Raw genomic sequence first — 14,193 nt, 5'->3', positions numbered from 1 at the left:
GCCTAACCTGAATATTCCCCATAACGAAATAATTAATGGAACCCAGATGTGTATTACATCCAATCAATTGCCAACACAGAATAATTAAAAACAAACTTACTGTACCAATTAGAGGTTATAGATCCAGACAACGCAGTTTGCTCATGTGTGTTTTTTTTTAGATAATACATACTTTGGGTTGTTGTCAGAAATTAATTTCTCCTGCCCTAACAAGTCAGTTTTATTCATTAGGAAACCGCTTCACCAGGAATAGAGGAATTAAATTCAGAACAAAAAATTAAGGGACATGACAATTTACAAGATATAAGACCTGAGTATGAGTGGAGACGTGGTGGGCCCTTTTTCTTCAGCACTTTATTTTGTAAATCTGTCACTTTCAAAGAGCCTCTCATCGAGTGTCTTAAGTGTCTTCAACCCACTGGAGATGTGGCAGTCATCACTAATTCCACAATACCCCAGCAGGATCCATTGTAAAACGTTTTTGGGGGAGATAAAAAAAATAGAATAAAAGGATGAAACGGGAGGAACTGCATGATCGTCTTTCGTTCATGCAGTTTTAAAAATCAATGATTTATGTTGTAAAGGAGGCTTGAAAGTGATTGTCACAGTGTGCAGACATGCCAAGCTCAAACCTAATATGTTATTTAATTCCAATGCAGTGGAATAAAAAAACCATGGGAGAAAGTCATTTTTGTAATGATCTGGCCTGAACAGAAGTCTCGTATCAGATTCACCCTTAGTTAGGCCAATAGGCTCCATGCCAAGATGCCACTGGATGTTAATTACCCAAGATTGCATGATTCATGAGTCAATAGCAAAAGGACATAAAGATCAAGTGAAGAGATAAGGGGCACAATGAGGAAACGTATCCGTATTCCTCCCTTTGCTCGAGTCCTCTCCATTTCCAACCAATGTATTTCCCTGACACGGAAATACGGACGTGTATGTAATTATTCGGTTATGCTACCCACAGCAGTCCCTCATTCCAAGTTCCAAACACCTGCCATTATTTATTCATTGTTATTCCTCCACCAGAAATACACTGTAATTAGATATCGATTATATAGTCGATGTGATGAATTAAACAAAATGACCCCTAACTTCTTGATTTGCTATACATAGTTTAGACTCGCTGGCATAAATCATGACTTAAATACAAAATGAAAGATTATTTTCTTCAGTTTTTTACTCATCATTGCCATTTGCCATAAACACACAAACAGACAGCAAGCCAATGGAAGTCACACAAATTACATACAACGTCTCTCCAATGTCCTCAATGGGTCTTTGGATGCATTCTCTTTGCTCATCCATGTCAGCCCTGCCCAACTGTTTTTGCTGTTTCCTGATTTACAGATTTAAGTCATGCAAGACATGTCTATGTGTCCAGTTCTGTGTGTACACCACCACCTAGTCCCACACCCCCCTTTAGACTATATGTAAATTGCATCACATAAGTGCACATGAATAACTCCTGGTTTCTCTCAATTGCACGCAGTTCGGCCGAATGTGTCATCCCTAGGTGTCGCTAACCGAAAAGAAGGTAGGCATTTCAGAATACGCAACAACAATTTTTTTTTTTCACAGATTCATTTATATCTGGGTTTTTGCTAAAAGCACTCTTTTGTAGCTATTAGTATTTGTAAATGAGCACGAGTATCTTTCCCTTTTCCAATCTTGGCTATTTTTATGACAAACTAAAAAGAACATCCTCCGCTTGCTAGTCTTTCTCCTGATAAAGGTTCAGGCTCCTTCAGTGGAGAATTCGACATGCTGCAGGGCCGTACATTATCCTCTCAATGTGTGCACTGTATGTTTATACATACACACTCGATTTTAATTAGGTGCAGAGCATCCAGGGATTCCCATCTTAGCGTAACAGGGGGGTAAAAGCAGGAGAGGTTCCGCTGTGTTTTTTATACAGATTGATGTTAGGCTCATCTGAGCCTAATCCATCGTGCAGATGTGATGTGCAGTCACCTTGCAAACAACTAGCACACGACCACTGAGCGCTGTGTTTCCATGACTGCAGCCAAGCACACTCGCTGTATGTTAGGGGCTTATGTCACCTAGTACAATAGCAGAGGCTGGGCCTATTAATTATTTTCCCACTGTTTGTTTTATGACCGTAAAGAATTTGAGGGATTTATGTGTTCACTGCTAGCCAGTTTCCTTGCCTACGCTCCTGTGCACAAATTTATAGGGCGAAAATTCTTGGATAGCCTTCATCGAGGTGGAGAGCAGTTTGTCAGAGGACAGTTTCTGTACGGGGAAACACACATAGAGGCTTCTGAATTATACAAAGCACGTGTTAATGAAATGAAGCATAAAAGAGGGACCATAATATTTGAATCCTTCTGCATCTAAAGCATTTGTAACAGATGCTGCTACATGCAGCCAACTTCACTTGGCAATGTCACTCCTTATTTCCCAATGCCATCATTCATCATTATTGCGCCTGTTTATTTATCTTTTTACAGTTACAGTTTTATTAAGCATTATGCTCAGTAATTCTCTGACATTACATGTTTTGTTTGATGCAATATCATGTTTTTTTTTGTTTCTTCTTTTAATTTGTCTAGTAGCTCCTCAGGTTGCATTATCCACTGCCCCTTCTGTCCACGTTGCAAACAGCAAGCGAGGTAGGAGCTGGAATTCATACGTTGCCCCTCAGATGACCCCCTGAGCCCCTCACTGTTTAACTGATGTTTCTGTTTTACTGTAAGCCCCCTAACCCCTGTAGCACTAACCCAATGCTAGAAGCCTGTGTATCCATATCTGGAGCTCAGTTCTGGACCGATGGTCTTCTCTGCTCAGGGCCCATTGAGGGTTCATTCATCTATGGAATCGTTTCTAAACACTATAAAAGTCCCTTGGAATAATATCTCTTTCAGTTCATACAAAGTGGGTGCTGGAGACTAGAACTATTTTTGGTGAATGTGTTTCCGAGAATCAAGACTTTTTATTCCTCATTCGTGCATGATTTATGACCTTAGCCTATTTCTGGAAAGGAGAGATTATTTGTCTTCTGAGAGTATGTCAGCAAGAGTGAGGCACCTAATGTAGAAGATTTAAGCTCACAATTGGACAAGACTTTCTGCTTTAGGTGAAATGTAGAGTGGGCTAGACTTCATTTTCAAGCCTATTCAGGTTGTTAGCATCCGGACAGAGAGACCTGACCTCAATACAGATCCTTAATAACCACAATCCTTTGGACGAAAGCCCCATCCGCCACCACCCTGTTCTGGATCCGCAGGCATTCTGTCTGCCAGTGAGGCTTAAGGTCACATCTGTCTCTGCTGGGACACGTGGTGTCAATGGTCACTCAGTGTGGGAGAATGATGTTTAATCGGAGAGTGGCGAGCTGGGGCTGCTGCACCCCTCAGGGTGGGCTGCCAGGAACTATCATAGAATGCAGCATGAGGTTTTACAGTCCAGCTACAACTCCATACATCTAATTCAGCATGACATAACCCTGCATAGCACGCCTTGACACTCTCTGCCAATGCAACTCAGCATATGCTCACTTTCCTTATTGACTGCTTTCGGTTGTAATAAGCCTTTAAATCCAACTATCTAACCGTTTAAAAAAAAAATTGGGGGATAAATTAAGAGTTTTTAAAAAATCAACGTCATTCATTTCATTACAGAGGGGTGTGAAATGAAGTATCGTTGAACGTTTCATCCTGTTACCTCAAACCATATTGTCCATGACAGTCAAGAGATCAATTAGAAAATTATTCTAAAACTCCCCAATACCATTCCCTGAGTTGAAAGATCCATTTCATTCATGTTTTGACCTGCCTTACGCTTCCGTTGTTGTTTCCATTGTGACCGTGTCTGTGTGTCATCATTTCGTCGCAGCCTCTCTTGCCTTGGGTCGTGGTGTGCTTGAAGTGATGTGACCTCTTGGAGTCCAACTAACGCTGTGCTTATTTTGTGTGATGTCTTCTAACTCATGGCTGTGTCCATGTCAGACTAATCATGAGTTTCCATCCCTTTAATCATTTTCCCAACATCTCTTTCCTCACACCCAAGTCTCCATTTGTAACCTTGCATGCCATGGTGCCTAAATTCGTGCTAACACAGCCGCCGTAGCCCTCGCAGCAAGATCAACAATGCCAACACTCCCTACCGCGTCTCTCTATTCCTTTTTCTCTCTTTCTCCCTTCTCTTCCCCTCACACTCTCTTTGCAAGACTGTGAATGCTTCGGCCACTCCAACCGATGCAGCTACATCGAGCTGCTAAACACCGTCATTTGCGTGAGCTGTAAGCACAACACTAGGGGCCAGCACTGCCAGCTGTGCAAGCTGGGCTACTACCGCAATACCTCAGCAGAACTGGACGATGAAAATGTGTGCATAGGTTAGTCGCCCACCGGCCCCTTTCATCGCCACCCTGCTTTCACACAAACTGTTCTCGCCTCACCTCATGTCTTTGACTTGTTACCAGAGAAAGTGTCATCTTTCATCCCCCACCACTTCATCATCACTACACCCTCCTGCCTCCATGTTTTTCCGTGGTCTTCACATATTCCTGTATTGCTTCGTCTGCTCTCACACAATTTGCAGGATTTATAATTCAGCTTTAGTCAGACACACGGTTTTAATAACTAGAATGATTGGTGAGTGCTACAGTACCAGGGTTAGCTAGCTGCTAGCTTGTATTTATTATTTGTATTATATCATATTTACTTAATAGCTCCTTGTCTGTGCTTAGCGACCAAAAATAGCAAAGCATTAATAGCTAGCATAATCAGATTTGCAGGTACATGCAGGGCGGTGGTGGCGAAGTCGATAGGGACTTGGCTTGGCAACTGGAAGGTCACCAGTTCAAGTCCCGGCAAGACCAAGTGCTACCGAGGTGTCCCTGAGCAAGGCACCTTTCCCCACACTGCTCCCCGGGCGCCGTTCAAAATGGCAGCACACTGCTCCTAACACTAGGATGGGTCAAATGCAGAGAAACAATTTCCCCACGAGGGACTAATAAAAGTCCATCTTAATCTTAACATATACAAAAATTAATCATAATGCACAACCTAATGGAAACACCTCAGACAGTCTAATGTCTATACGAGTAACATGGAGCTAGCCGCATGTTAGCATAGCTTGTCGCAGACAGGAAACAACACGGAAAAGCTAGCCCTGGTTCGTGAAATAAAAAAACATATGTTAATTGATGACCACATCACATGCCTTTAGAAGGCAGAACTGTGAAGGCTCTATCTCATTGCCGGGCTAGCTGTTTCCTATTATTATTATCTATGCTAATATTCCTAAGTAGATCATTCATGAAATGGGGACATGTCATTACTATAAGCTTGTAACCTAATGCTTGTCTAACACTTTAAATATAGAATTACAGATTAGTAGTATTCAATTTAAGATGACTTGTCTGTGAAGACATTGTCATCTTAATGATTTTGGAATTAAAAGGCCATTTTCATCTGGTGTTTCTGTTATTTTGTCCATTACCTTTACACAGGGATTCATGCACTGCATCATCGGTTTTTTGTACATGTAAAAATGTGTGGAAAATTACATTTCACATAGTTCCTAAGGCAGTACTTTGGTTCCCTATTGGATTCTTTAGATAGCGCACAGTGTGAGTTCTTGGTACCCAGTGCCAGGTGCACTTGTGAGTCCTGAGGGGGGAGTCTGACAAGTAACAAGACTTCTTAGAGAAATGTCGCGAGGAAGCAACACCGCCAGTCAGAGGTGCCACACAAGTGCATATGTCATATAGGCCTACATGAAATGGCCTCAAGAGTAGCAGCTGAATCCCGTCACAAGGCGTTAAGAGTCACCAAGGCGTTACTTTTTGCAAACTTGACCTCACCCTGCCTCCCTCCCACTGACCCCCTGTTTGTCACTTGCCGTCACCTCTCTCCTCTCGCCTGACCCTCGGATGTCACTCGGGTGCAGCCACGTGCAGCCAGCGGGCCACAGAAGGTGCCATGTGATGGCCAGGACTGTCAGAGAAGGTGTCACTTTGAATGCATAGTGCTCCAGTCGCTGTTGAAAGCACCATGTCAGTTGAGCGTAGGGCAGCAGAGACATGAGAGGTGGTTTTTTTGTGTCTAATTGTGGCTGATTACCATTCTCTTATGTAAACGACAAATAGGCATTTGAAGGTAATGCCAAATTCCTAGACAATGTTACATTCATTTGATAATAAGGAATAGTTAGAACATATTACAACAATGCCCATTTCAATGTGCTTTACTCTCATTCCTCTGAAACATGAACATTCACTCTTTGTCTGTCTGTGTTGCCAATATCCATCTGGTAACTACTCATCACATGTTCCTGTCTCCTCTTTTCATCTTCTCCTAATATCTATCTCTGTATGAATGAATACTATTTTGGAAAAGCATGTGCACATTAGCTCACCTTGTTCATCTTATATCAAAGCTACTGATAATGCTTTGCATATTTGGCTCATTGCACGTTGTATAGCTTTATAACAGTAAAGTTATTTTTATTAAATGACAAATATGCTGTAATGAATAGAAAGTTTTCATGAATCTAGCATCATTCACTCTTTTCTCATTCCGTCTTCATAACAGTTGAAATGGTAGCATTTTATTCTGTATGAGTCAGATTTGTATCGGTTGAAAATAATCAGACTCTATGTTGTAATAATGACCTTATTATTGAACTTAAGGATGGTGGTCCACGCTGTGAAAATCCTAGATGTGTAGCAGGAAGTCAAAGCCACCCTGTTTCCAGCCTTTGTATGTTTGTGTCTTGTTTCTCCAGAGTGTAATTGTAATCCTTTTGGCTCAGTCAATGATCGCTGTAATGGCACAGGATTTTGTATATGTAAGGAGGGCACTACAGGGCCTAAGTGTCAGCAGTGTCTACCCGGCTATTTGTGGGACGATGGCTGCAAATGTAAGTAAAACCACAACCCTCCTCACGCAGCTCCTGGCTATTCTCCTCCTCAGCTCTGTCTCTCTTTACTATCCCTCTGATTTCTTCTCTCTCGGTTTGATTCCTGAGCTCTGGCTGGAAGAATGTGCTGCATATGCGCAGGACTGCCCGGCTGCCCTGACAAATACAGACCCATAACATGAGCTAACCCAATTTACTAAGCCCTTTACTTTACCAACTCACACTTGCTGCAGCTGTGTAACAATGTAATATCTGCAGGTGTCCTCTATGGCTCCGATAGGAACAGAGCAATGGCATGGCAGGATGCATGATGCTCCGTAACTCAGTTATCCAGCCATGTCACACACCAACAAACAACAGCTGAGTCAATATTGACTGCTTGACATGCTGCCTGTGATCTGTTTGAGTAGCCATCACACCCCTCGCCAATCCACACCAGTACAATGTCATCCAACACTAACATTTTTCAAAGGAGAATGCAGGTCATTTTCAGTTCCAGCTCATTTATTATTATCTACCATTTACATTTCCCCAGGCCATTTTACAATGCATGCCCTGTGAAGTCATTTGTCTTCAAATGTCACCCATTTTTCTACAGGAGGTAGCCATAAGAAAGTACACCCCTTAGGAGGAAGGATTCGAACTCTTTGATAATGAAAGAAAAAACTTTAATTTACAAAATAGCCATTGACAAACACTTTTTATACTTCATAAAGTACTAATGGAAAGAGCACAGATGATTTGGCCCCTCTGGAACTGTGCCGGTTAATACATTCACATAACATAGTGTCATAATTGCTGCTAATTAGCATTTCATCAACCATGACCTATCTTTGCATCACTGTGATCAATTTACTTCAGAATGATTTAACTTTCCCAGAAGGTGATGACATCTATTTGCCTTCCTCCTGTAGCTCAACATTAATCTTTGTCCTAACTAACAAAGGCGTCCTAAATAAGGCGACTCAACATTGTCAGTTTTCCTATTTTGTGGAATTAAATTCTACTCGTGACCTCTACTTCTTCCTCCTATGGATGAAGCAAGTGTAATATTGTCATGAAGAATTGTAGGAAAATGTTGTCTTCTTCCTATGACGTATTTATTCAGTCGCAAACCATGAAGTATTTCCTGATCCAATCAGGATGTGAATAGGTCTAGTCATACAGTAGTTTATAGAGGCATTATTATTGGAAATAATACAAATACTACTTGCCTTTGTTAGTCTTTGTTGGCCTTTGTTAGTCTGCGAAATGTAAAAATAATGTGTCAGGTGCAGATTTAATTGTGTGAAATGAATAATTCGTTAATTATAGCAGTATTTGACACAGCTGGGTGTTCATTCAAATGCGCTGTGTTTGACTAATAGATTCAGCGTTTAAGTGTGAATACGCACTGTCAGCACACAGAACTGTTTCTACACAAAAGGTAGAGGTTAAGGCATATGTCACATTTCATCATATGATCAAAGTGGAATCCTGAGAATGCTGAGCTGTACAACAGCAATTCATACAGATGGGAATTCTGAATGGATCAGAAGTTTTATTTGTCAGATAGGCTGTGAAACAGTTATCAGGAAATCAAACAAACACTATTGTCTAAGGTGTTATCAAAACGAATGCCAACGTTTATTCTTACTTAAGATGAGACCAACTTCAAATATATATTTGTAATAGATGTTCTTCTACAGTGTCCACTTCAACTATTCTCAAATTATTTTTAATTCAGTTAGCATTTTTACCTACATTTCCTAGAATGCATTTAAGGGAAAGAAGGGTCTTATATTGTGTGTAAATATTGAATAAACATAAAGATTACTTAAATACAAATATTGTAAATATATATTTACATAAGTAGAGTAAGGTACGACTAAAGAGTAAAAAAGGAGTGAGTAACTTCATTAGAAACGTCTTACATTAAACAGGTCATTACTAGCTTGTAAATTGTGAAAAAGTCAACTTTATTGTCAATTCCTCTATTTGTGTTACACGGACAGGGGGATCAAAATTATATTTCTCACCATCCCAGAGAATAAAGAAATATATAGATGGAACAAAAGTGCTCAATAATTGTAATTCAAGGGACCAAGACACATGTCAAAAATTCTTTAACATCGTATATGAAATGTATTAAACATATATGTAATGTTTATAGTGATTATAGTTACAAATATCCAAAATAACTAAGTACAACTGAGTAAATATAACTACCCAGTCCCACCACATCCATTGTTGTTATCCATGTAGGTTTTATAAATAAATCTCTTACTGCTCTGGCAATAACATATATATATATATATATATATATATATATATATATATATATATATATGAACAATAAGCCTGTTCTTCACTGCAATTATAATTTTTTTTTAAATTGAAAATCATATTTTCTGTAGAACATTTAAACTAGAAAACCCCGAAAACAATGCCCGTCTAAGGAGCTTATTTTTGCTTGAGTTACCCCTCGACTGTAAAAGAAAAAACTTTTTTCAGCTTTTACCTCTCGTTGTTTCTTTATAGACAATATTCTATCTGCATGCAAACTGAAGAATGCAATTAAAACTCAAATCTCTCATCAAACACCTCCCAGTGCCAGACAGGCACACCTAGTTCAGCGGTCCTCTCTCTAAATATTATCACTCATATCAAAAGCAAACGCTACAAATCTCATCCTTTACTGCCTGTGCTGGCTCTGTTTACACGCCGAGAAATGGTTCATTTGAGAGAATGAAATAAGGTGTTCTCAAAAGAATTCATCTCAACACAATGCTTCACTAGAATACCCATCTTGAGTTTAACCATAATGCCCTTTGCTCTCCCCTCATAGTGTTACAGTACCTTTAATCTCATTGACCCTGTTATACATATTTGATAAACTTGCTACTGATGTTTTTAAAAATCTATACCTCTGTTTTTTTTGGACTTCAGCGATGCTTAGTTGGCAGCAAATGAAGCGCTTTGTCTGCAGGGGTCGGCCATTACCTGAGCTTTACTTTGAAGTCAAGTGAAGGTGCTATAAAGTGTTGAGCACCATGCATAATTCATATTTAAAGTAGGAGCTCAACTTAAAATAAAAATACGCTCTCAATACCTACATGTAAACAAAATGAAAGCTAGTAGGGGCTGCTTCCCCTCATTAGAAACTGCTGAAGGCCAGTAGAAAATAGTCCCATTTTTGTTTCTGAATACCACCACTCTGTCTTTCCACTTGAAAATAAATAATCAATTTCTCCCACTTTATCTCTTGCTGTATTTGGGCTTAGCCTACTTTCTGGAAGACAGTGAACCAGTTTTAAATTGAGGCTAAATGCGACCTGGGGAGAGTATCTTTGCTGTTGGAAGCTATTAGTACTCCGTCATTCCCACAACATAAAGCAGCTATTCTTAGCCCACTTTTATCCGATCTGCTTTTATATTCACTCACGATATTGTTTAACCCTGAAATCATGTTGTCTGTTGACTTTTTATTAATAGGTGGATTTATCAAGTTGAGATTGCTGCTAAAAGTAGTTAGCAGCTGAAATAACACAATTAACCTACTTGATTTGGAGATGAATATAGCATAACTAATATGAAATGACTTTATTGTGTTTTTACCCAACAGTGTGGGCTATTATCATTGCTAAAAGCTAATATTCAGCTGTTGTAGACGAGTCAGTGCTATTTGTCGTCACAGTAGATAATGCAATCCTTAATATGGTGGAAATCAACGTTGACGTGCTGTGTTCATCAAACTAATTTGTGTAAGGTTTGCATGCACAATGATGTCATGCACTTCATTTCAAGTGTTGTATAATACATTTAAAGCAAAAAAGTAATGCAAACCACTTTGAACATCTTTAGAAAATACAATCATGGAAGCAGGAGGGATAAGATAGACCGGGTAGTTCTGATTAAAGGAGCACTTCTGATCATATCAAGGCCTCTTGGGGGAAATCACCGGTCTTGAATTTATAAATTGCTCCTCCTTGTCGTCTTGAAGGAGACATTTCTGTTGTCATGTTAAGCCGCCTCGTTACGAGGAGAAAAAAACGACAACGACTTCCGAAGAAGGAAACAGAGGTTGCAGTTTTATATATTGACGTATTACTTTAGTTTCTGCTGAGTGGCTCAATTGGTCTTGAAATTTATATGTAACTGGGAGACAAAGACAGAGTTCAGGTGTGTGTTTTGGACCGAGGTGTGCATGGTAATTGTTGAGCAGTGGCCTGAAGCTAAACTCACCGAGCCAAACTGCAGCTCCCTCTCTCCGGCGCTTAGACAAACAGGATTGGTGGAGTCAATGTTTCTTAACAAGCCCCCCCCCCCCCATCAAAGCCCTATTTGGCTATTCCTGGGAGAAAGCAGGCACCACTCCTCACTATTAGGAGAGGGGCCTGATATTTGTTATTGTGATATTTACGTCCCGTAGAGTCCATAGATTGCTCACCACATTGTTTTCCACTCCCATAAAGGAGTGGAATGGCCAGGAGTGGCCCCCGTGTTTATCACTGTTTATTTGTCTCTGTTGGTTTATTAGTTTGTGCTCTGTTTGCCTGCAGCTTGCTTGACAGCCTGCCTCCTCCGGGAATAGAGTAGCCTCGCTGTCCCAGCTCTAAATATACACCAATTTTCACCTGACGTTCAGTTTGTCTTAAGAAGCCACTGTTTGGGGGAAAGCCTGTCAGGCTGTGAGGATTTCTGTGCAGCAGCACTACTGACGGGAGCGGCCTTTAATCAACTCTGATGTTACAATGCAAATGATTAAAAGGGAGTTTACTCACACTAAAGTCAGAGTGATCATGTTTACATTAGAAGATGATGATTCTTCTTTTTTTTCCTTTTAAAGGTGGCATAGTGTTGCATTGTATTATTAGAGGAATACATTAGAGGAAGGTAGAAGGTATTAATGTGTTTTTGATTCTACCACCGGTAGAAATATTATACATTTTACACTAGGGTTAGGGTTAGGGTTTTAACTAGTGCTTTTACCAACAGATTTATACTAACATTACTAACCTGTTATAGTCAAATGTAACCAAATAGGATGCATGCACTGCAGAGTTTGTCTTAAATAATAATGTTACGTTACTTTTATTTATCAGGGATTATTTTTGAAAATCCAGTATTTTGCATATGGAAATGTTTACGAATAGTAGTAGAAATGTACCTGTGTCTTTTTGAGTAATATGAATATTGATTGAATTTTTTCAACTGCCCCTGTAAAGATTCAGCTGAATTAAAGCTGCTATAAAATGTGGTAACACTTTACTTGAAGAAAACATTCTGTCAGTTTTTGATTTGTTCAAATCAGAACATAAGAAAGTGATCCCAACTGGGATCATTTCAATTTAATGTGATTTGAAATTAATTAGATTTTAGTTTTGCTTTTAATGCAGAACACTTCAGGTAAAGTGTCACCAGAAAGTCTGTTTCCTGTGTGCCTCTCACCCCTCTCTCCTGTCTCCCCCCCCCTGCAGCCCGGGTGTGTGACAACGAGCTCCTGCGCTGCCAGAATGGGGGGGTGTGTGTGAACAACGTGCGCTGCAGCTGTCCCTCAGACTACTCCGGCCTGCTGTGTGAGAAGTCCCGCTGCGAGGCGGAGCTGGGGGGCTGCCAGGGCCCCGACTCCGGGGCCGCCCTGCCTCCCCCCCCCCTCAGGCTGCTGCTGCTGCTGCTGCTGGGCTCCGCTCTGCTGGGGGGGGCCTCGGCACTCTGAAGAGACCGGGACCTGGTCGGAGTTTGTCACTCCCACCTTCTCCACTCTTACCCCCCCACCCATTTCGAATAATCAACCATTAAACAAGAACATGAGCTTTCTGGACTATCCTGAGCTTGTCCGCCAGACTCTAAGGACACTCCGCTGACTATAAGAGAATGTGCCAGACTAATGAGTGCAAACACTTTTCATTGAATTTCAAAGAATATATAGAAATGAAAAAAAAACATATACTTCTAAAAATGCCAGATATTATTTAAAAAAAATAGCCTAATAAGAGTGAAATGTGCAAAGAACAATGAGACCACCCCCCCCCCTTCTAAGCCATACCAGGTACTCCTTCCAGTTTGAGAGGGGATAACTGAAGATGACAGACTTGTTCTCTTCCTCTCTTATTGCCACGGCAACAACAGCTGCGACCAATCAGCTCTGGAGCGAGCCGGCAGTGGTCGTCGATCCCCCCCCCCCCCCCCGGGACGCTTCTTGCTGCGTAACGTTGGCCGGACCGCTGCTGAAGACTTATCAGAGAAACTGAGAACAGGAGGCATTCTTTGCTGTCAGTGCATTGCGGATAGAAAGAAATCTGTCCGGACTGCCCCCCGCCCACGTCGACCCCCCTCTAGCTTTCTGTTTCTTCCTCATCCCCCACCAACCCGCCATGCTGCCACAGACCTGTGCTTTCGTGAACGTTACTCTGTAAAACCCTTGTTGGTTGAAAGATTATTTTGTCCGATGTTAGTGATGCACATGTGTAAGAAGCCCCTCCCCCCTCCTCTCCTCCCCTCCTCTTGCAAAAAAGGTACTCCAAACTAAGCCGTCTGATTCTTTTTTCTATCTTAGAGCCGCCACGCTCCCCGCGACCATGATGCGAGGATAGTTTTCACCCGAGCAGACGAAGAGCTTAGAGAACCATCGGTGTATTTGCAAGTTCTCCTCTCGACAGAGCAAACAAAAAAGAGTCATGTAGTCCTTTTGTATCTTTGCCGAACTGTGATTGAGAAAAGGCAACCTTTAATGTATCTATTGAAAAAACATCCAAATGAAGAAGCAATTGTTTTTTGGTTTCTTTTATTTTTTATTGGTTTCCATTTCTTTCATTCACTTATTTTATTCGTTAATATTTCTTTTAGTTGTGCAGTTGATTTTCCTTTGTATTGGCAACGTGCTGGCATCAAAGAATATCAGTTTACATATACAGTATTGATAAAGTGTAATAAAATCCCACCAAAGGACATTATAAATGTTTTGTTCTTGCTTTAACACTTGAGAATTTAAGTGAATAAAAGTAAAAAAATGAAATGGTGTTGATCTTTTGTTGACTGCAGGTAGGTATATTATTCATTTGTTTCTGAAATTGTTTATTACTTTTCTGGACACTTTAACTAACTATTTGCTTGGATTTATAAGTGTCTGAGTTGTTCTATATTGTTGTAATATGTATAGTTGCCCACGCAGCACACACTGCTCAGGAGTGCTGACACTAACACGAGATGCCCTAACAAGGCCACCCTGACAAAACAACCGCATACAAATCTGTGTATCAGCTCTGGTGATATTTCCGTGATATTTATCTAGAATTCAATCTGGTAAAGATTTGT

At 40.6% G+C, this 14,193-nt stretch overlaps 1 protein-coding gene across 1 annotated transcript in view; it reads left to right on the top strand.

Annotated features, from left to right (window-relative positions):
• The window catches only part of ntng1a (netrin g1a), an 88,346-nt gene extending 74,452 nt beyond the window's left edge, over positions 1–13,894 (top strand). The window contains 3 exon segments of the mRNA XM_034212105.1: positions 4,199–4,366; positions 6,763–6,897; positions 12,357–13,894. Coding sequence (XP_034067996.1) covers positions 4,199–4,366; positions 6,763–6,897; positions 12,357–12,595 — 542 coding nt within the window. The 3' untranslated portion in view covers positions 12,596–13,894.
• Positions 13,895–14,193: the final 299 nt, after the last annotated feature.

This window comes from Gymnodraco acuticeps, unplaced genomic scaffold, assembly GCF_902827175.1.
Source record: "Gymnodraco acuticeps unplaced genomic scaffold, fGymAcu1.1, whole genome shotgun sequence".
NCBI classification, from domain to species: Eukaryota; Metazoa; Chordata; class Actinopteri; order Perciformes; family Bathydraconidae; genus Gymnodraco; species Gymnodraco acuticeps.
This window is presented reverse-complemented; position numbering and strand designations above follow the sequence as displayed.